Source organism: Dinoponera quadriceps, unplaced genomic scaffold (genome assembly GCF_001313825.1).
Source record: "Dinoponera quadriceps isolate SergipeBrazil2010 unplaced genomic scaffold, ASM131382v1 scaffold823, whole genome shotgun sequence".
Lineage (NCBI taxonomy): Eukaryota > Metazoa > Arthropoda > Insecta > Hymenoptera > Formicidae > Dinoponera > Dinoponera quadriceps.
In genome coordinates, this window is record NW_014555144.1 from 323,620 (window position 1) to 346,734 (window position 23,115).

Below are 23,115 nucleotides of genomic sequence, written 5' to 3' on the forward strand. Positions count from 1 at the left end.
AGCCGACAACTTCCGCAAAGAAAACAGCGACGGTGCGGAATCGCGACGAGTCGGTCGGGTTTTCCTATCGTTTTCTTCTTTTTCTCGCGATTGTGCGCCACGGTCGATCAATTCTTAGGGTCGATTCACATTATTCGTCTAGACGGCGACAGACAAGCGCATGTCAATTCTCTGTCGAAGTATTTTTCGATGCTCTTATGTCGGATCACTTACGGCCCGTCACATTTAGCATTAGACGTTGAAAAATGTTTAGACGCAGGATTAACGGATGCTCGCCTGTCACCGTTTAGATGGACGGTGTGAATCCAGCCTTAAATTTTAGAAACCGGAGGTTTTGGAGCTCCATACTGTATACACTTAATTCTTTTTATCATCACAGATATGCTATATATTTTCAATCTTCTCAATGAAAATAGTTTAACATAACAATTAACAGTTTAACAGCTTAAAACCGTAAGATTCTTAATCCTTCGTCGCAATTATCCTTGTCTGATGAAGTCAGGAGCGAGAAATTAATAAAATCATGAGAAATGAGGTTACGAAAGAAGGCTTCACGTTGAGTTAATTTTGCGACTATCGATTATTCGAGAAAAAGAAAAGTGTTCGGACAACTTTACAAATGTGCCGAATTGATCACAAATATCATTTTGTAGGTATATCTTTTTATTTAAACGTCTGACGCACGAATTCTCGGTATGCATTTTCTCGTTTCTCACGTCATTAAACAAGAACGATTATATCGAGAGACCAAGAGCCTTTGAGAAGAAAAAAAAAAACAGCCCGTTTTCTAAAGGTCAACACAATGGGGGTCGTTACTGAAGCAGTCGTAAAATTGAAAATCGCACGAGTTTTCTTTTAAGAGATCGAGTTACGACTTAATTATATCATTTTCCTCGTCGAAGCAGAGTAATGGCGAAGTCTTGAAAACGGGGCGTTCAAAGGAAGTATCTGAGTCACGCGGTTTCAGATCTCATGCCGGCTTAATTGTAGAGCCGAGAAGACGGAACAAGAGTGTCACCCGAGTGTTCTCCTCGAAAGCTCGATAGCCCGGAAAAATCGTATATCTCCGATCGACGCGTGTCACGAGCTCGAGGCGGTTAGATTTTGCGAAAAGTGCCTGACGAGTCGACTGTCATATCCCATCGAGCGAGAAACGATCGCGACACGAGGGCGACGCGGAAGGGTTCGACGAAAGGGTAAAATCGCCAGATGGGGTGGCGGCAATAACGACTTCTGCGAAACGTGCCTCGGCCGGCGTCGTGCACAACCCCTGCCATCGTCTGATAACAACGGCAAGATAAGGGTGCTCATGTACGTACATTCGCAACGTACGTAGGAGTCGCGCACTGCACTTGACTCGTTCGCTTTCCTTCTTTTTATGCGGAAGAAGACGAAGGAGAAAATATATTCGCGGCGGGCGGCGATCGATAACGGTGAAATAGAGACGGTGGACGGATTCCGAAGAGGCTGAGCGACGAGATAAGAGAATGAGGAAAGACAGAAAGCGCGAGAGAGAGAGAGAGAGTGGGAGAGAAGGGGAGAGGAGAATTGATCGATCGGTCGGTCAGTCGCGAGAGAAATGCGGAGTGAAATGCAAAGGGAAAATGAGCAGGTAAAAATAACATCCAATAATCAAAGGACGCGACGTCCGCCGCGTACGCTTCGCGCGCGCGGCAACAGATCTCTCTCTCTCTCTCTCTCTCTCTCTCTTTCTTTTCAATTGCGAGATTGAAAGGGCGAGCCTTATCGCGCGCGTAACGACGGTCGTGGAATGGAGAATCCCACGCTTTTTCACTGGGCAACTCTTTCGCATGGACATATGATCGACGATCGTCTCGCTGTATTGCGATTTGCAGCAGTCATTTTGCCGACAAACGAATGAACGAATTGTACGAGGGTGAGAGAGAAAGAGGGAGAGGACGGGTGGGTGACGGAGAGACGAATGCAATCCTTTGAAAGGCGAGATTAAAACGTCGAAAAGTCCGCACGAGAGGGAGACGATTCCCTTCTAGTTCTTTCAATTTATCTGCGCCCCGCCTCCCCGCCGCTCACCCTCAAGGTTTTCCGGGGTATTTAGCGAAACTGGATAATCGTGCTGAATAATCACATCCCACGGAAAATTGATCCGCCATTTCCCCGAGTCACTCCGTATTTCGAGGCGGTCTTAAGACAATGCATTTCTATAAAAAAAAAAAATAGGAAGAGAGAGATTACTTTTTAAGAGATTTATTTTTAACGATAAATGACTCAACGTCGTTTATATCGCAGGAAGAGAAGAATCACGAAGAGATATTTATATTTCAAAAAATACGCCGCTCGGCATTTCCGACGCAATTTAAATGCCCGATTATAGTTTTATCGCGTGGTCGATAGGAGAAAATGACGATTAATGTAATCCGGAGATCGTTCGCGTGTTGTTCGAATATTACTGGACGAAATGACGACGACGACATGGCGAGAGTGGCGCACAGGGTCGTTCGTTCGCGAAATACGGCGCATAATATCGCGACATTAACCTAGTTTTTCTCGAGTAACAGATACAGTGCGCCGCGGAAACAGAAGAAGGAGAGAGGAAAAAAAAGATATATACCTGCCGAATCCGCGCGATATCTTCGCCGCTTACGTTCTTTCGTGCCGAGCTGAAATTTCCCTTTTCGGGGAACTTTCGCGTGCACGTTACAGTTGCATGTGGCGCGCAGGACTCGGTCTGATCGATAGCGGCTCTCTCTGAGGCTATTTTAGCCCGTCAAAATTAGAGAACGTCTGACGCGCAGGAGGTCGCAAGGGAACGCGCGACAGTGACTCCGTCGAAAAATCTCTCGTATTCTCCTGAACTCACGCGCGAGACACCTCATCCGTCGAGACGGCGGTGTAAAATATTCAAGCGCTCGTTGCGCCGCTCTCGAAATTTTCCGCAGCGAAATCTCACCCGAAAGGAGCGGAGATTTAGCCCGAAGCGGCCGTGAAAAGATGCAGCCACTCGGGATCGCGAGAGTGAATGTTACACTAAAACCGTAAAGTGGATTCTTCATCCGTACGGGTGAATGCTGCGGTCGGTTATGGTTCCAGACGACTGTATCTAGTTGGGACGGTGGGATATAAAGCGAGGCAATGACTATTACCAATTTGAATATCCTTGAAATATAAGAGAAATACACGGAAAGAAGAAACTCAGTTCCTGCAACTGAATGAAAAATCGGCGGCGGGAAATGATGTCTCTGTAGTGTGGAAAAAATTTCGGCTATTTTTTTTATAATCGCGCACAAGTAAAGGAATTATAGTCAGGAGAACGATTTTTCTAGAAAGCGCTATTATAGTGTCAGTAATAGTAACAACTTGTATGCATATTGCTACTACTGTTTTATGGGTTAAAATCTAAAGAAGATATAGTTGAGGCCGAAGATCATTCTAATTTTAGAAATTCTAGAATTTTCGAATTTCTCTCAGTGTGCGGCAATAGCTATTCTCACCCTGTACGTCAGAGATTCAGTTTTGAAGTTTCAGAAAAAACTGTTTTGTCCCCATTTCTTCGCGAATTTTCTCGATTTCTGTTCCGAGGGTACAAAAATTCCTTTAGAAAAATTTACGTGTGTTATAGTTAAAATTTACCACATTTACTTCTTCCCGTAAAGAAGTCAAAAAAAAATCCACGGAGAAGTGGGGGAGAAGAGAGAATTTTTTCTCGAAACTTTAAAATCGTGCAATTTACTCTCCGTATGACTGAAAAATCACATGCGATTCCGAGTGACTCGGCTATCCGTCTCTCTGCCTGTCGAGTGGAATTTCACTCGGAGAACATTAATAAACGGCACGTCTGACGCATAAAATTCCGACGTTATTTTCTTAATATCTCCCTAAATTCTTTCTTAATTCTTTTCACTGCCTCACGACGTCCGTAATGATTTTTTTCACGATATTTAAATCAGCCTTTGATAGAGACTCAATCTTAGTCATTGCCTTCGGTAACGCGCGTCTCTTAATCACACGGAGGAAAAATCCACGTAACCTCGCGGGAACTTTAACCGCGGCGTAAAAACGCCCGAGTCACGGGTCGAGAAAATGAAAACGAAATAATGAAAGAAAAAGAAGAACGAGGCGACACAAGCGAAGAGGAAAAACGCGACGCACGTCGCGGCGGTACATTTCGGTCGCGTCACGCGCAAGCATGCGTGACTCACGCTGCAGAGACACGTACGTGCATACATGCGTGCATATGACGTATAATTTGTAGTAATTTCGAGGGCGTTCCCACATTGTAACGACGATCGACGAGAACATTACTGTAAAGAAAGAGAGAGAGATCCTACGTACTTTGTTCTGCGCCATGTCGCCGCGATGGAATCTCGCGCGTGGTATATACTTTCGACAAACGTCACATGACGAATAGATGGACCGACACGACATGCTATATGTATGTGTCATTACGCGTAATCTATGCGATTTTCGTATTTACGTGACCGCGTGCGAGGAGCTCCGCGGACACCTCCGGCGCTTCGAGAGATCTCTCCGTGAGCGATTATCTATCCGTGCTTAAGCGCATTAATTCGTCGTCCGCAATTGTTCCCTACCGCGTTCCATGGCTCTCTGTCGCTCACTTAGGCCAGATAAGATAGCCCGTCTTTTGTCTATTAGTTCATAGGTCCACGCCACCCACCGCATCGCACGACGAAGAGCAAAAAAACGACGCGTGCGCGTGAATAGTCGCGGCCGAATGTTTGAATTTTAGTTCTCGCCGGCGCGTCTTCTCTCCTTATCGCGGCCGAGGTGGCTTTGTCTTGGAGATGTATTTATCTGATTTGTCGCTCGTTCGTGAAAGAAACGTCTCGCGTCCCTGATTTCACGCTGCCGCCCCCGTCTACTCCCCGGTGGAAACGAAAGTGCGGGATCACCCGCCGTGAAAACGCGGAGTCACGTCGTGCGGCCGTGCAAAAAGACGACAGAGAAGGAAAGAGGGGACAGGAGGAGCGCGCGCGCGTGTGTGTGTGTGTGTGAGACGACGGAAGAGGACACGCGACAACGACGCGGCACCCGGAACACAGTTATACCCGGGTCGCCCGTCTCGGCCGAGCTTCTGTCAAATGCGTAAAGTGCAGATTAAACGCACCGCGAATCCGTGACGGAGGGACCAGACGGAACGAGACGGCGAGGCGAGGAAGTGAGCGATCCCGAGAGAACCCCTGGACCTGACTTCCTCGTGATAACAACGGAGCGAGCAAGGGAGTCGGAGATCCACATCAAGAGAAAGAATAGTTAATGTTACTAAGATTACTCAGCTGGCGCAGGCTGTATCTTTTGTTGTTCTAATAAAAAAAAAAGAAAAGAAAAAGATGGTGACAGCAATATAAGTGTAATAGTGCAACATGTATATAAGATTATTGTCACAAACACAGCAACATTTGCTGCCAAAAATGGTTCCGCTGACTATAATTCCTTCACTATGCATTTACTGTTACGAATACTAAACACTTTTTTGCTGGACGCTTCAAAATGGAGAAAATCAAACGTTGGTTCGCCTTGAATTCGTCGATCAGTCCGATAAATAAGGCTTTCCCCTGCGACTATTTCCTATCTATCTCCTCAGAAGGTAATCCTAGGACAGTAACAAATGCTACTCACTCGTTTCCATTCCAAAAAAAAAAAACTTCGCTTCACGAGTCTGGTTTGCAGACAGGAAAATGTGTGATGGGCGATATCATTAATAATGCGCAGCTTAATCGAACTAAAACGAGGGTATTACGGAGGTGGGGCTCGTATTTTGGAACGAGGCGGAGCTGGAACGCGAAGGTTTAATTAAAGGTGAAATATCATGAGGAGCGAACGTGAGAGAGAGAGAGAGAGAGAGAGAGGTTGGCGGTAGAGGAAGGGAGAATATACGGCAAGGAGGTAACACGACCACGTAAGGATTAACGTTCGTTCAGCGCATCCAAGTTCATTGCGAATCGTGACACGCCGCCCACGGTGCAATGCCACGTAGTGAGCGTGACCACGCCTTATCTGCGCTCACCTTTCAAGTATTCGCGGCCGGTCGGACGTCTCGTTGTCACCGGCTTCCGCCCAGGGCGACACGGCATTGCGACCGCATGATTAATCGAACTCTGAACGAAAACAGCACGCTCGGACGGATTGAGATTAATTCGCAATTCGCGTTACTCGATGGGAACACGACGACGTCGCGACAGAAGGGGGAAAAAAATCGAAAAGAATTTATATTAACGTGTACACGCTGGCTCTCAAAAAATTGTTTAAACATTATTTTTCGACGCAGCTCGCAAACGATGATCTAATGAAAGAACAAGTTTTCGGAAAATATGTTAAAAAAAAAGAACTGTTGTATTGTTAAAATTAGTTAACGGCGCCACAATTGGAGGAAATCTCTTTGATTCAATAGCAATATTGTCGAATATATTATCTAATATTCAAGTTGTGAAAATAATGTACGATGTATCAGTAATATTGCTATTGAATCGAGGAAATTTATTCCAATTACGGCGCTCTTAATCAACTCTACACAACACTTTTTTTCACGTGCATACTTGGTTTCAACACTTCAACGTTTTTTTCTCGACACACATCGAGCCAATGTTCAATGAGAGAACTCTTCCGAGAATTATCCTCAAACAGAGTCTCTCATCGGACATCGCCTCCACTTCCGAGCTGCATCGGCAAAAAGTGTTCAAACTGAAATCGAGTGTACGCCGTCGACAACATCTTGAATCGTGACTTCCACTCGCGAGACTAGGAACTCTTACCCCCCCCCCCCTCCCCTCAACGAGGAATATATTTACAATTAATAAAATTGCCAAGCGAAGACGAGGAAAAATAAATCATCTCGTGTGCAATTACAAGAAGAAGAAGAAAAAGAAAAAAAAGAAAAGAGAGAGAGAATATAAGAAACAATCGCGTCTAGCCGTGCCAGCGGCTCTTGGCGAACCATATCGAGTTCCCGTTTTAACAGAACCTAGATCCCACCTCGAAATAACGCGGCAATTCAGCGCGAACTGTGCGCTTGTGCGTGAGTGCGTGCGTGTACGTGTATGAATGTAGCGCTAATCGCGATGATTAATTGCGGTTTCGTTCAGAACGTGCAAGTTGCGTAGCCGACCGACCGACAGGGGAAGGGAAGGCCCGCCCGTCGCTTTTATCTTTCCGACTGCGACTGTAATTTTCGGTGATTTAAAGCATCCATGTGTGCATGTATCTGAATGTGTGCGTGTGCGTTTGTGCGCTCGTAATCCATCATGTCCCGCACGATAACGGAAATCCTAAAAACAGAAAAGAGACACGATCGGCGGCGCGACTTCGTAGTTCAACATGTCACAGCGAAAGAAATGGAAGAAGAAAAAAAAGGGGTTAGGGAGGAAGGGGAGGAAAGAAGGAAGGAGAGAAAGGCAGAAAAAAGCACACGTGATGGCGCCACGGCAATTTAGCTCGGAGAGTAGCCCGATAATGATCGCGCTGGTAATTCGATAATATGCACCACCGCTGGTGGTTATTGCATTAAGCGTCCTAGGCACGATCGTAATGCATTGCCGAAGCGGAGCAGGCGCGCACACACACAGATAAGGCAGCGCACACGGACGAGTACGGATAATTACGGCGAACAATGTACAAAGTATCGGTTGCACCGAGGAAGTAGGAAAAAGAGGGGGGGGGGGGGANGGTTGGACGACGTCGACTTTCAGCACTAAAGTGCGCCCTCTGCCTCCGTCTTTCGCTCTCGTCTGAACATCGCCTCGATTAACCGAGCCCGCGCAATTAATTCGACAAATTGACGGTTGATTCCGCGATCACTCGCGTTGTCGCTAGTCGCGTCGAAACGCGTACGAAAAGTTCGCCACTCGACGAGCTCGCATGACGTCGTCTTCGTCGATTTCGAGAATTCGCCGAAGCTCTCTCCTGCTTCTTCTCTCGGCGCACGAGCGTGCAGGGTGTCTCGAATTGAGACCGACAAATTACGGATGCTTATAAGAGACACCGAAACGAGTAAATTTTCCTCGATAAACCCGCTTCGCAAGTGAGAGGAGAGAAGTTAACAAATATCAGCATCGTCAGCAAAGTAGATTTTATTAATCCACAGGCTGTCTGAGCGAGCGCGAACTGTCCTTAAGAATGTCAAAGTGCCGTCGAAATTTCGGCACAGAAATCCCGAGAGCGAGAGAACCTCTGAATAATATTCGACGAACGATATGGAAATCACTTCTGAATGATTCCCAGAAGTTCTCTCGTCGCACCGTCAAGCGGCTGCGCTTCAAAGTATATCCAGAAAGAAGTGTTCGAACTGTGTTGAGACTTAACGCGTGGGGCGCGTGCGTCGAGCCAGCTTGTGTCAATTTATTTATTCTGTAATCAGTGATAAAGCGCGCTCACGTAAGCGTTATCAGCACGCGCGATTCCACACCGATCGAGTAGCCGAGTGATCTTTCGCGTCTTACTACGCGCGATTACGCGAGCACCACCTATTACTCGCTCACCCGTCATCCGCCCGCCTGTCCACCACCCGCCTACGCACCGGTTATCACGCACGCAAGCACGCACACAACACGTTCAGCGCTACATGGATCACGGGCATAGCGTAAACTATATTACCAGGGCGGCGTTCGCGACAATTGCATTCAATGCCATATTCCCGTACTGTTAGATCATTACCGAGTGAACAGTCCGCGAACGGACCGATTCCACATTCTCTCTCCTCTCCTCCTCCTCGTCATCTCTTTTTCCACCTCAGCGCGATATCAGATTCCTTTCAATTCAAATGACGTCACGACGACCCCGGTTCGCAGGCACGTTCACGGCACAAACGTCGGACGCGAGGTACCAGCGCGCGCTACGGTACATACCCGCTTTACTCGTGTGTTTACGGCGCCGCGCATTCATCTTGATCGCGAGAGGTACGAAGCGAATCGCGCGTCTACGTGAGATGCGGCGGCGATAACGGCGCGAAAAGCACACGACGCCCCAGATCACCGGTGCGCGTTACCACCTCCTCCTCCTCGCTTCTCGCGATTTCGCGGATGTAAGCCGCGATCGCGATTCGTAGTCGAACGCGCCCGTTCTCTCGATAGCGCTGAATAGGATGATATCGCGGCATCCGTCGTCTCGTCGGGCCCGCGAAAGGGATATGATATGATAATCGCGAATAGATCCGTCCGGGAATTCAACGTCGAACTCTCGCTCGGAAGAAAGTGTTATAATAATAATTCTTGCTTACGCGAGAGAAATCCTTTAGTATATAATGATACTAACTGATCGGTAAATAAACAAAATTAGATGCGACATAAAATCTGAGACATGAAGACCTTAAAATAAATAATTAAATGATAATACTTGAAGATAAAAGGAAACTCATATAAGTGCTGTTCGGTATCAGTAACTGTAATTGCACATTGAGATAATTATAGTCGGGGGGACTGATTTTTCATCGAGCAGCAAACGCTATGGTGTGTGACCAACGATAGATTTACACGCGCACTGCTGCTGCGACTTTTTTGCCGGAGGAACAAAGATAATACGGTCGGCGCCGGAAATGGCTGTAATTTGTAGTGAGATCAATTACTCTTCTTCCCTTCAATGAACAGCGACGCGCGTACGCTATAGCCGCCGAGTGCGTGTCGAGGACTCGCGACAGTGAAAGCAATCGCGATTTCCTCGCGCAGCCGCGGATTAGAAAGTTTTCCCGTTTAGAAATGCCCCCCCCCCCCCTCTCTCTCTCTCATACGCCGCAAAGCGGAGAGCCGTCGTCGAGCAGTACGCGTGTCTCGCCGTCGGAACGAGGCGAGAAGCTTTAGTAATCCCAACACTCACATACACACCGACGACGATAACGAGACGACGACACCGATAACACTCGCACCACTGTATACAATCGATCGTAGTCGCGAAAAACTTTGGACAAACCCCGCGCTCTCACCAGCTGTTCGCATCGGAGTGAAATACCTGCACGCACGACGGGCATGCACACGCATGCGTGCACGCACATTCTCGCGAACTATGACACGAGTACCGGTAGTCTCGGCGATCTCGCGGACAACGTAACGGCGATCGCGTCATGTATCGGACCAGGGCCGGTATTTATAGTCGGATCTTGTTGTACAAGTTCGGCTCACGTTTATCTTCAGATGACGTACGGCTCATTTTGTTGGCATCTGAAAGATAAACTCAAGACGATCTTGTATATAAGATCCGACTGCGAATACCGGCCTAGGTATTAGGAATAAGAAAGCCAAAGAAGTAAAATAATAATAATGCAAATAATAATAATAATGACGATAATACTATAATGATGAAACTAAAACATACAGCGAGGCATATGTGACATGTAAGTGAGGCAATAACTATTACCACCCTCGAAGAGTTTAGAATGAGAGCAGAAGAAAAATGTATCTACTGAAATTTCAATACCAGTGATTATTATTTACCTTGAATATTTGTAAATGTGAACTTTTTTCCATCCCCACTCTTATAGTCGTTAACAAAACACTTTTATTATTTTATTTCTCGATGATACTTAAAGTGGTAATGATCATCACCCTGTATATACAATTACAAAATCGCTTCTACGACAACATTAATAATAATAAAGAGTTGCAGATAAAAGATCAGAATCTGACCAATTTCGATATTGTCTCGTTTCACTCCGACTGGTCAAGTTCGAATCATCCGTCCGCAATCCTCAATTACCAGTTTGATACAGGCTTTACGAGTCCCAATGCGGCACGCCTCCGGCAAGATCGAGTTTCGCGACACGCGTCACGATATTCTCTCGGGGAAAAATAACAGAATGGAATTAATCGGGAAATATCAGATATCCTTACGAATAAATCACGAACGTTCCCGGCGACGCGTTCTCGTCTGCTCGTCGCCGACTACCGAGATCTCTCTCTTTCTCTCTCTCTCTCCTTCCAGTCAACGGAGTGTAGACGGAGCCGAAAGTGTGCGCAGTCTGCACTTCCCATCGATTACTACCCCGCACGGGGGCAGAGGAAAGGAGAGGGAGAGAGCGAGCGAGCGAGAAGGAGAGGAGAAGCAGGGAGCCGCAAGCGCATCCGGAATGATGCGTCTTTCGAAAATAGTGCTCTCTGCAGTAAAACGCACAATTGACCCAATTGAAACGGCGGTGGGTGTTGCGGAGAAGGAGAGGGAGGGAGGGAGATAGATATCCGGCCGGCCCAAGGCCACTCGTTAATTCCTCGCGATCTGTGGAAATCTCGAGTTCCCGTCGGGCGCGCGGCTAATGCGCGGCATTCCATCGCTCCACTTGCGATCGATCGATGATTTCGAGCATGAGATAAAAATAAACGGGCGAGTTTCGAGTGGCGTGTGCGTCAAACTCAAGAACGCACGGCCGCACCGGCGCGACGTCGACGAGAGATCGCTCGTGCGAGCGAGCGAGATGAAATAAACTCACGGAGATTCACCTGGGCTTCGCGCGCAATTGTCGTTTCGATTTTGATGCGAAATCGAGCGACGTCCTCGAATCAATTCCCTCCGGGAGCGGCAGGTGCGCGCGCGAGGCGCGTGTCGTCACGTTGCGCTCTTCGGAAGTAGTCGCGCGCGGCGGGCTTCCAGTTATGTAAAAATTGTATTCAGGGTCGTCCGGTGTGTGCCCGCATCTGATTAAGAGCAGAGGTTACCGCGAAGGTGTGAGAAAGAGAGAGACATGCAACACACACACACACACACACACATATATGTAGAATCGACGAAATTCTTCGTCACGCGGGAGAGCTGAATCGACAACGTCCCTGCGTTTTCACCGCGAGTATCGACGAAAAGACATCGGGTCCGCGGCAATGGTGTGTTGAATGAGCGACGCTTGTGTACACGCGGCACGCGTATAGAAAGTATCGAGTGCGCGTGGCACACTATCGAGGAGCGTTTTTGCCCTCAGGGTCGGCCGCTGAAACAGGAACGGCAGAAACGATGGAAACAAGACGGCGGTGAGTCGTTCGGTCGTAGAGTCGCTTCGTTAAAGCCTGAAAATCGCGTTAGCATCGACGTATTCCTTCTCTCTCTCTCCCTCTCTTTCTCTATCTATCTATCTATCTCTCTCTTTCCACCTGCCGCTTCTATGAACAGACTGAAACAAAGAATAACCAAGAAGTAACCGTGTATAAACCACGCACGATTTTATTTCACGGAGAACAATTCGTGAGCTTACAAATATCGAAATCGTCGCAAGAATCTCTTTTTTGTCACACAGAGAAAAATGTTAACTGTACCGAGGAAAAAGCAATTTTTTTTTTCAGTTTATTTTTCCTTTAAATAATAGTTATCTTAGATAATGTATATTTTTTCGTGATAACAGTATCAGAATATATTCATCACAAATATCAGAAAAGCTCATTATCATTTACTCAAAAGAAGGATTTATTCTCTTTTCAAGAATATTACACATTTTACCGAAAAAAAGTTAAATTCGATTAATTTGAATAAGTAAACCGAACATTAGTGTTTTGATTTAATCTTCTTGATTAAAGTATTAAACTTATTAGAATTCAGAATAATTTTGAATAAAAAATTGGACGCTCCACGATAAACTTTGATATATTTGCGTATATGTAAATTTACGAAACACTCGAAACGAGTAATATTTATTTGAATGCAGCGGCATGCATTTTCCCGTGTGTACATTTCAAATTGGGGGTAAAGTTCGTTGCAACTCGAAACGATCTAAAAATGCGCGATAAATTAATATCGTGATAAATTAATATCGTGTATAAAAAACGCTCGGAAGTCTGCGGAGGGAGCGTCAGACAGGTCCGTTTCCGCATCCTTAATCATCCATCGCGAGAGTATATTAATAATAACAAAAATTGTTATTATTATCGTAGCCGAGGAAGGTTTAAAATAGAACCCATGACGCCTCGACGATCTCCTCGCAGCTGGCGAGATCTGTGTCACGGGTCGGTCGGTCGGTCGTCGCCTCGTGCTGATGCTTAAAGAAAATTCGTCGAGCTTCGCGACAGAACTCGACAACGGCGGCGACAACGACGGGACTCTTTCCCGCGGCCTTTGACATACGTTGAAACGCCAAAGGACGTGCCTGCGGAACCAGTCCGTCTCGTTACCGGCAAATAGCAGCCACCCCCTTGCGCGTGCTCATTGACGTTTCAGGCGCAATTGAATGTAACAGCGGTCGCAATCAAACGCGTTATTCCGCGCCGATACACGGCCGACAGAAACTCACGCGCGGACCGAACTCTTTTCATTTTTTTTTTTTTTTTTTTTTTTTTTTTTAAACAAGACACGCTTTTCACTTCGCAACAGAACGACGAGACATAACGGGAGACGTCAAGCTCAATTCGCGACAAAGAGCCCCTCGATGAAGCTTATTAATTATTTCGGGAGAGCGTGAGATTTTTTTCTCGAGAATCGCTTGCAGGAACGACGGTTTCAGGTCGATCCTGCACCGTGAAGAAGTGACGGAAATGTTCGCGAAACGTCGGAGACAAATCCATGAAGAACGCAGCACTGACTCGGAAATCAAATTGAGAATCATTTCTCTTGTAAAATTCACAGATAAAACTTCCCTTTCGACACATAAACGAAATAAATATGCATCAATTCGTTGTTTACACAACATGCGAAAAATCTACATAGTTTCCGCTAAAAATATCATATTCAGGAATAATTTGTACGAATTGAGAGGAAAATATCAGACGGCAAAAGCGATATCATCAAACTGATCTCGAACTGTTCTCAGTGTGAAAATACTATTCTACGTGTCTAGTATTTTTTTCTTCCGGTTCTTCACGAAAATTGTTCTTAAACAACAAGGATGTGATATTTTCACTAGAACTACATGTGTAAAATTTCTTCATGTAGGTGCAAGTATTTTTTAACTTCATATATAAGATTCTTGCTTATATAAATGGGAACATAAATCTGGAAATGAGACATTAATCCTCCTTTTCCGCATAGAGAAGCCCGCTCGAGAATTAGGTCTCGACGCGCGTCCGTTCGGAACACCCGGTAGACGGGCGCGATATCCCCGTAACCGATCCGTGCCATCGACGCTCGATACCCGCTCTTCCCGGCCATACGATGCCTCTCTCACGTAACCCGTGCTTCCTTTTGTTGTGCTCTGCGTGACGCTGTTACACACGTTACACCACTACTACCACCGCTGCGCCATCGCACCACTACTATCGTGTCGCCGTCGTCGCTGCTGCTACACACTATCATAACGCTGCTCATCGCGCGCGTGCACCGCCGCGGGCGTGAAAGCAAAACGAGACGCGATCGACGAGCGAGATTCAGCCGGGGATGCTGCTGCCCGCGGAGAGACAAACGTGAACACCTGTCACACAATTTGCTCGCCTAACGAGTAAATCACGGACGAAGACCGCGCCTCGCCTCCTAGGGCGATCGGCCCGTCGACGGTTCTCCTCTTTCGGAGACGTGGATCGATGCGTCCTGAGAACCCCGACGACGTGCATCGTCGGCTCTGTTGCACACGCTCTCTTTCTCTCTTTCATACACACAATAGTCCTTTCGCACCCCACTTTCGGCGCTCCCCTCGCCGTCGACGAACGCAGTCGTCCAAATCGGACGTTCTGTGCCGCCGCCGTGGATATTCGTGCGCAGCTCTCGCTGGATCTCGCACGGGGCCCACATTCAGGGTGAAAAGCGCGAAAGTGCGTAGAGAGGCGCGCGACGTCGATGTACGTTGAGTTTCTACGAAGCCTTTTACCTGGCCAAAATTCACTAGGCTTTCTACTCGTTCCCATCGTATAATATGTATGTATGTATATGTGTGTGTGATATAAACAATGTGTTGTAAAAATTGATATAATATGCGATATTTTATGAAAAATACATGAATGGGATATAAAATTTATATAATAATATAATGTGACACAATACGACGCGTCAGGCTGTCAAAATGAGAGATTATTCGAATAATCAACTGTTATAAGAACATTCATATCCAACCAAGATGCTAACGACTAAGAAAACTAATGAGTTTCAGCCTGGTAAATGTTAAGGCTTTAGTGAAGATTAGCATATTACGAAGAGCTTATCTCTTTTTCTCTCGCTCGCTCGCTCGCTCGTTCCTTCGAGGATCAAGCGGTGTCGTGTATTCGAATGATCAAATGCGAATCGCGTTTATCCTGCGAACGACGCGGATATGAATCAGAGATATCGGGGCGGCGAATATTTACCGATCAAACACGCGCGCGCGCGAACACGGCTACGCACACGCCGATGTCGGCCGCGTTTTGATACTTCCAATCTCGAAGTCCGACGCACTCACCTTACGATCGTGTCTATTTTATCAGACGCAGATCCATCGGATTCCCAAATTCTCCGCATTAGTCTCGAGTCGAATCTTATTTACAGACCGAGTTCCTTTAATTTTCTTTGTACAGCGCGTTATCCATCGTCGAGGCCTCACGTATCGCCGATTGTATCTCGATCTCGTGTATGTGTGTGTGTAAAGAGAGAGAGAGACGCTTGTGTGGGAATACATACATACATCATATATACACACACATACAAGCGCACGGGTGTCACTTATTGCGCGCCGAGGGACTCACGAAAATTCATCGCGATCAGCCGAACTCCACGCAAAGGAGTCGCGCGTCCTGTTGTCTCGACGATCTCGCAGGCGCCGAAGATCGCCCGAGTCAGCCCGCTCAGGATCGGATAACAACAACGGTGGGCGCGCTTACCTGTACAAAAACGCGAAGACGCAGCTTCTGTCCGCAGCACACGCAGCACCAATGCGGTAGAGCCGCCGCTTACGGCGAACAATGACACGGGCGATCAGGGCCGAACAGGGCTTGGTCTCCGCGACAACCGTCCGTTCGCTTCCTCCTCCTGTTCGCCGATTCTCCCTTGTTTCCGTCGAGTCCGGGTCGCGAGAACGACGCACGAGCACTGTCTGTATAATCAACTGCACCGAGAGAGAGACGAGAGCAGACGGGACCGACCGAACAAGGTGAATCGAGTCTCGCGCGCGCGCAGGCACGTAAACAACTGCCGTTCGAATTCCGTGGAGACGCGGCCACCCCGCCGCACACGGGATCACGGGACGACGCCGAACGCGGCCACGGCCCTTATTACCCGCGCCATCTTCAAATAGTCCGTCGACGAAGCGCGGCGGCACTCGCGCGGCGGCAAGCCCGTGAAAAGAGAGCGACGGAGATAAGTTTCGTGTTGAAACGCGCGACACGGCCGCCGCCCCGACTCAGCAAACCGGATTCTTCGTCCCCTCCTCGTACTCGATCGCGACGCGGAAAATCGCAGCAACAACAGTCACTGCACGAATACCACCACGGCACACACACCACTCGCTACTGCCCCGGCCCAGGCGAACTCGAAGTTTGTTATTGACGAGGACGCGGAGGCGAGCGCCACCTGGTAGCGGTGACAGCCAGTCGAATAGTCAAGATGGCGACAGCGGTTCGTTCAAACGGCATTTAGGCTGAGCTCCGAAGGCTTGGGGTCCACTTTATGCCGCAAACGCTTTGCGGAGAAAGAACGATTGGTCTATATTGAACGCATATTACGAATAGATGCGACGTTTAATGTGCGATGTTGCGAATAAAATGAAATCGAGTTGTATGTCGCAAGAGTTAATGACCGTATCAGACTACGAATTAGGATTAAGATTGGATTGAAATTTAACCAATCAGAGCACAACTTACTAAACTTGAGTTTAATGAAATTTAGTGAACTTTGCACTGATTGGTCAAATTTCAATCTCAATCTCTCATCCGTAATCTGATACGGGTTTAATAATGTTACAGATCTCAATAACATTTCGGTGCGCTTTCAAACATAGAAAATGTTAGCGAGGAATCGGCGGTCTCGTATACTTAAATTTTGAGGGCGAGTTAACTTGTGCAGTAAATTTCCCTAGTCTTGATCCACCACGAACCACAACCAGCCGTGATTTGCTGATTTTCTGGTGTCGTCCAATCAATGTGGTCAATAGAGACGTAATCAATTATGTCCTACCTTCTTTAGTTGCAAGCCGATTGATACAGACGCAACTCTTGTTGCGACAGCCAATCAGAAGCGACAATGTTGCTATCGTCCATTAATTTTATTTATTAAAAGTCACACTAGAGAGTTTGGAAATTCTCGATAGCCTCGAAATCCACGAAGGCACACGAAGGTATTATTTCCCCACAGAAATCACATTCAAAGTAAGATTCCCGAACGCAACCTCAGTTACAATGCGCATGTGCAAATAACGTCTTTTTCAGGAATGCTGTGATGGCGGGTAAACACTGTTAAAAGCGCGGATAGGCTTTAACGGTCGGTCGTCACATTGCATAAATAACTTGCATACGTTGCATACATTACCTTTCAATACGAGTAGATATATAAGAAACAATATGTCGCAGCCTTCGGTAACAATGTACTTTAACATACAAAAGCGTCGTGCGTCTGATGATATACGGGGTAAATCCAAGGTTACATTGCTGGAGTCAAATAATCCAAAGTGCGATATCAACTCGGAAGAACACGTGTCCGACGAAAGCAACAGAATGGTGAGCCCGAAAGTCATCCTGAGGAGCACGAAGCCCGTGGCTAAGGATTCCCCAACTGCCAAGAGAGCGGTTCGTAATATTCACTTCGACTCACAGAAAACGAACACGGAGAAGTCACCCATGACGCGAGTGCTACGTTCACACAGACTGTTCTCGCTGGATAGTCAGGTGGACATCCGGCAAAGCCTGCAAAACATGGGAGCTGTTGATGTAGAAAGCAGGAAAGTGCCCTTCGAGAAGAAGGGTAGTCTCAGCCCAAAGAAGCTGACGACTCCCAAGAAGAGTTTCTCTAACGATCTTCCAAAATGCAGCACAATCAAGGAAGAAGAGGAGAAAGAGCATGAGCCATCCATCTGTGGTTCAGAAACTCTAACGAAGAAAACCTTGGCGATGGAGAAACTGGCTACTGAGAACTTAAGCTTGAACGACATCAAGAACAGAATCAACAAGTCTCCTCTCAGACTGTTGAAACTGAAAACTTCCATAGCTAGATATAAGAATTTGAACGAAAAGTCGGAGAAATTGCAAGCAGAGTTGCAAAAAATGAGCGACATTAACCAGCCTCAGATGCAGAAATTCGAGAAGATAGAACTCGAGATTCCTGTGAGGTAAGTTTTTGTGATTATGTTGTTATTCTCTAATTGAATCTGATCAGTTGACATTTATGACGTTCTACTTGTATCTCACTTGACAGTCCACAAAAGATAGCCAGATCTCCAACCAAGACCTTGTCGACTCCAACCAAGAACAGAAGCATATCAGAAGCAATGAGTCCTCAGAGAAGAATTTTACTAGAACCTAAAGACACAACACCGAGTCCTGTGACATGCAGTCTCACTAAGAAACCAGCTTATCAAAGGCATATTGCTGAAAGCGAGAAATCATCACTGGAATTGCCCGGCAATTATAAACTCTTAGCAGAAGTGTTCAGATGCGTGGAAACGGTAATAACTCCTTTCTAACTCTCTACATTATATGTTTTTATTAAAATTTTTTTACACTAATGCTGTACATTGTTCATGTTTATCTTATGATGATGAGATATAAAGTTGTTTGTTTCTGCTTTCAGGTATCAGCGATGCAGTTTAACAGAAAGGAATTAATAACGTTTAACAAATTGAAGCCCGCGGTTCAAAAGTTGCTAGGACGTAATTTCACGCTGGATCATCTAGCCCAGATAAAGACCATCTATCCCGACGCGTATATCTATCAACAAGAGAAGCATCGTAATTTCGGCTCAGTGTCCAAAACCGAGAGATACGAATTGGTTTTGACGCCTACGGTCGAAGCGAATGATGGCAGGTATACACCTGATCCTGATGACATATTGAAATCTGGGCCCAGCATGGGGCCTGCAATATTGCTGGAAAGAAGACGGAAATTTTACAATGCTTTGCTAGGTATTATCTAGAAGAGATTTATGGTACAGTGCGATCTTTGTTGAATATCTACCATGGGTCTGTTTTCTATTGCCACACTAACTGCGTCAGCTCGCACGTTCTCTTTTCCTCTCGTTCTTGAGAGAGAGATTTGGTGGGAAAAAGAAAAAATGACTCAATGCAGCAATAGAAATCAGATGATCCATAATTATTCATCTGATAATAATAATTATCTGCGATATCTTTGTTACACAGAAAGAGTGAAAAACGAGCACGAGACATTTTTGTTGAGCTTGAAGACCCCGATAGTTGTCGATAAGCAGAAGATAACGTTCTGGCATCCTGAGTTCAGCTTGGAAGCATGCACAGAAATCGAAAAGGCCGAATTACCGCAGCCACCTCAAGCTGACAATGCAACTGCCAAAGATGTTCTCGGTAAGAATAACAGTGTTGACAAAAATAGGAATATTGTTTGGAAAAAGTTAATTTATTCGATTTCCTGTGTCGTATACAATGCATAGTGCTACATCTTGAGACATTGAAGTAACGCGTCAAGAATCTTAAATATTCGCACAAATTTGCATTGTCGTGCGTTACGTACAGTGACGTAACGTAGTCTTAATTTCGAGGAGATTAAGTGGGACAAAATATTGCACAAGAAGTTTAAGTAACGATGTGTCCAAATACTTGCAAAATCTGTTTTTTTTTTTTCCGTTCGGCCCCAATGTCGCAAGACTTTGTTGCTTGATCAGCACGACCTAACACGGAATAATCGGTATAAAAGCATTTCTTGTGTTTAACAACTCGGTAGTTGTGTACAATATGCATTCCTTTCACCCGACCCGTCCTGTAATAAATAAGTTAATTATAGAAAATGGATTTAAGATTTCTCTCAGGAAAGATGAAGCTATTAGTAGAATATGTAAGCGTCCATTTAATTCATAAAATGTCTACTAATATCTACTAATGAGAAATCTCCCGTTCATAAATTTCTTTGTCATATGTTTTTATTATTATATTATTTCTCTTTTTTTTTTTACAGACAAAGTTAAATCATTGTTCGATAACGGCTCTCGTATGGGGAAGGCATTGCAGAGACTGGCTGAGGCAAAAATGACTTCAAAATCGACTTCTCCATCTTCTACACAGGACTCCACGACTCAAACCACGGAAAATAATATTCCGCAGGTTAACATTACCATCGTGGACACTCCCCCGGCTACACCGAGTGGGCGTCCAAATTCTTACCTTACTAAAGCATTTAAGGGCATTCCCAAATCTCTGCTCGAGAAGGTAAGGTGGATCACCCGAATATCTATCTTGAGAAGTAACACTTAACATTCTTCGCAACGCAATCTTTCATCTTTGTGTACTCGTAATATTTCAGGTCCGCGAGAGACAGGCGGCTAAGGCGTTGGAGAAGATGACGAGAACTCCGAGCGCCGACAAAGAAGCTACGTTATACGCGAGGCTACCGGAATTCGCGAGGACACTCCGTTATATTTATATATCGGATAAGAAGGGCGTTCTGCCGATGGAGACCGTGATACAGCGATTGAATAACTCCATAAATGTTAAGTTAACGCCTAATGAAATGGACGAACATTTACGGATGTTGTGTAAGTTATTACCCACTTGGGTTAGCATACACAATGTGCGAGACGTCAATTACATGAAATTGGATAGAAATGCCGATATTATAAAAGTGATTAAACGATTGGAGACATTGGCCAATCAAAAAATCGAATGATACCAAATAATATTCTCATCCAACATCAAGAACTGTTCATTTTGCAGTCTTGTATGTTTTAGTCTATATGTACTTCACTGAAAAGTAGCTTCATTAATATTTCTTCTACAATTCAAAGATGTGTGTTATATGCAAAATTATATGTTTAATTTTATATGTTGTATATTTGAATTGCATATATTCTATGATTTATAAAAGTGGAATAGAGTCTTATTTGCAGTTACGGTTAAGATGTTCTTGCTTTCGCTTCAACAGCTTTCTCCAGGACACGAAATTAATTCACAGAAGCATTAAATGGACTTAGTAATCTCGATATTTTATCTTATGTTTATTTTCGGTGTTTCATTACTTATTATTGCATATTTATCATTGTATTGTACACTATTTTTTGCATATAATATAACGCACATCTTTGAATTGTAGAAGAAATATAAATGAAGCTACTTTTCAGTGAAGTACATATAGAATAAAACACACATATATAAACATATAATATTTTTGAGATATTAAACATATGAGATATTAAACAAAGTATTCTATGTTTATTAAACTAAGTTACTCCATGCTGATTATCCACTGCCATTATTACACTTATCAGTAAAGTTACTAGGAAAATGCAATGTAAAATTTTATATCTTCTGATTGTATAATTGTAAATTTAAATTTCTATGATTATATGAAATATAAATAAAAACATTAAAATATTAGATAAAAATAACTTATAAATTATTAAGCATAAATCAAAATATAATTTTAGTTATGTAAGAAAAATATGACTAAAACGTCGAGTTAAATTACAAGAAATTTATAAGAAAAATATGTTTTGAGAAATATCGAAATGTTGAAACTTTTCCGTGAATCTGATTGGCTGGCTTGAAATCTCGATGCGAGTTGTTGCTTGCGGCTGCGTTTGGAAACACCACAATATGTATAGAATATTTAATTGGCCAATCAGGATAAAAATATCCTAGATTTCTTTATCATGATTGGTCAATTAAATATCTCCGTGTGAACTCTCGAACGCAGCTCTAGGCTGAGCTATCTTCCATCGGATAGCGTTGAATTTAATCTGTTCTTTTTAGCTACACTGTTGAACTGATAAATAAATTAGAGCAATAAATTAGAGCGAGAAAAAATATATTTGTCTCATTCTAACTTGTTGCACCGGTTCAGCAATACGGCTAAAAAGAACACACCAATTGATTCAAACATGTCCTAACCTCTCAGAGTTTGGTACATTGCTGTGCAGTCCTTGTTGGATTTTTTATTCATACGACATTGCACGGAAACAATCTCTTGAATCACACAATCGAAAAAGATCCTCGATACCATGTTTTTAACGAACGCATTATTAAAACCGAAGAGCAAGTAAGTGAGTGCGGTGATATGCAAAACAGCTGAGCGAAAGGTTAAGGTTAGATTGTGAACGCGCAATGAAGCGTACAATCTAATCGCGTAACAGTTTTATTATCTAACTTATATAATTATAGGTATCTGTCGGAAAAATGTGTAATTTCTTCTTTCTAGAAAATATTAGTAGGCACATGAAGTTAGAACCAATGTGTTGTTAATTAATAGATATCTACTAACGTTGTTATTTCATTGCAGAAATATCCTGGTCGCGGTACAAAGTGTCATAACCGGTCACACTCGAGTACACGTTCGAGAGAGATTGGGCGACAAGCTTGAATTCATAGCCTTTGATCCTCACAGTAAGTATCTGCTGATACACAGTGTCATTTACAATCGCAAATTTACTTCTCACATAGAATACAAAGATAACTATGATCCTATTCAATTATGCTTTCTTCGATTACGAATAATGGTGTTTTAACAAGCGATGTACATTGGAGCTAAATTTTTCCTTACAGTACGATGCAATGCACTCTATAAAGAAAGGAAGAAAATACGTAGCTTGAAATAATATATACATCTAGGTTTTATTATAGCTTAAACTAAATATAAAAGATAAGAATACAAGATGGATTAAAAATATTTGTCCAGCTTGAAATATAAGGTAACCTTCTTTTATCCTGAACAACACACAATGGATGTTATTTCTTTGAGCGCAATGCCTAAGTGAGTACTGCACAATTTTTAAACAGTAACAATGACATGTCCTCCTGTGTATTTAATATTCACACAATATATTTTATAAATATGACTATTGTGAGAGAACGAGAGTCATGGTCTCTCTCTATTTTTATGCACGATTTTCGGATTTTCACTACATAGGACGAGAAAATCATAGAATAGATTTTCCCATCTGATAGTTGCATTACAAAGTGACCAGTTTAAAGGATAAAAATAAAATAAGTTTTGGTGCTCTGGTGAAAGTTAAGTGTCAAAATTGACTATGCAGTCTTTACTATCAGTCAGCAGGAAAGTAGATTCGCACTGTTACACATTTTTTGTGGCTACGCAAACAAACATATTTGTCGAGAAACGTGTTTATTAACCGGTTCGACGACGCGCTTGGCTC

General features: G+C 44.4%; 3 protein-coding genes across 5 annotated transcripts in view; 2 read left to right on the forward strand and 1 right to left on the reverse strand.

Annotated features, from left to right (window-relative positions):
- The window catches only part of LOC106743073, a 35,910-nt gene extending 19,608 nt beyond the window's left edge, over positions 1-16,302 (reverse strand). For all 3 annotated transcript variants that reach the window (XM_014616588.1, XM_014616589.1, XM_014616587.1), the window contains exon 1: positions 15,675-16,302. The gene's annotated coding sequence lies outside the window, so the exon portion shown is untranslated. The remainder of the gene's footprint in view (positions 1-15,674) is intronic.
- Positions 16,303-17,233: 931 nt separating this feature from the next.
- Positions 17,234-21,244, forward strand: LOC106743054 (DNA replication factor Cdt1). The gene is made up of 6 exons (XM_014616548.1): positions 17,234-18,112; positions 18,199-18,448; positions 18,574-18,904; positions 19,139-19,318; positions 19,926-20,176; positions 20,271-21,244. Exons 1-6 carry the CDS (start codon positions 17,349-17,351, stop codon positions 20,631-20,633), a joined length of 2,139 nt encoding a protein of 712 aa, XP_014472034.1. The 5' UTR covers positions 17,234-17,348; the 3' UTR covers positions 20,634-21,244.
- Positions 21,245-21,695: 451 nt separating this feature from the next.
- LOC106743057 (39S ribosomal protein L33, mitochondrial) lies at positions 21,696-22,628 on the forward strand. Its single transcript, XM_014616551.1, has 3 exons — positions 21,696-22,001; positions 22,242-22,345; positions 22,505-22,628. Exons 1-3 carry the CDS (start codon positions 21,964-21,966, stop codon positions 22,555-22,557), a joined length of 195 nt encoding a protein of 64 aa, XP_014472037.1. The 5' UTR covers positions 21,696-21,963; the 3' UTR covers positions 22,558-22,628.
- Positions 22,629-23,115: the final 487 nt, after the last annotated feature.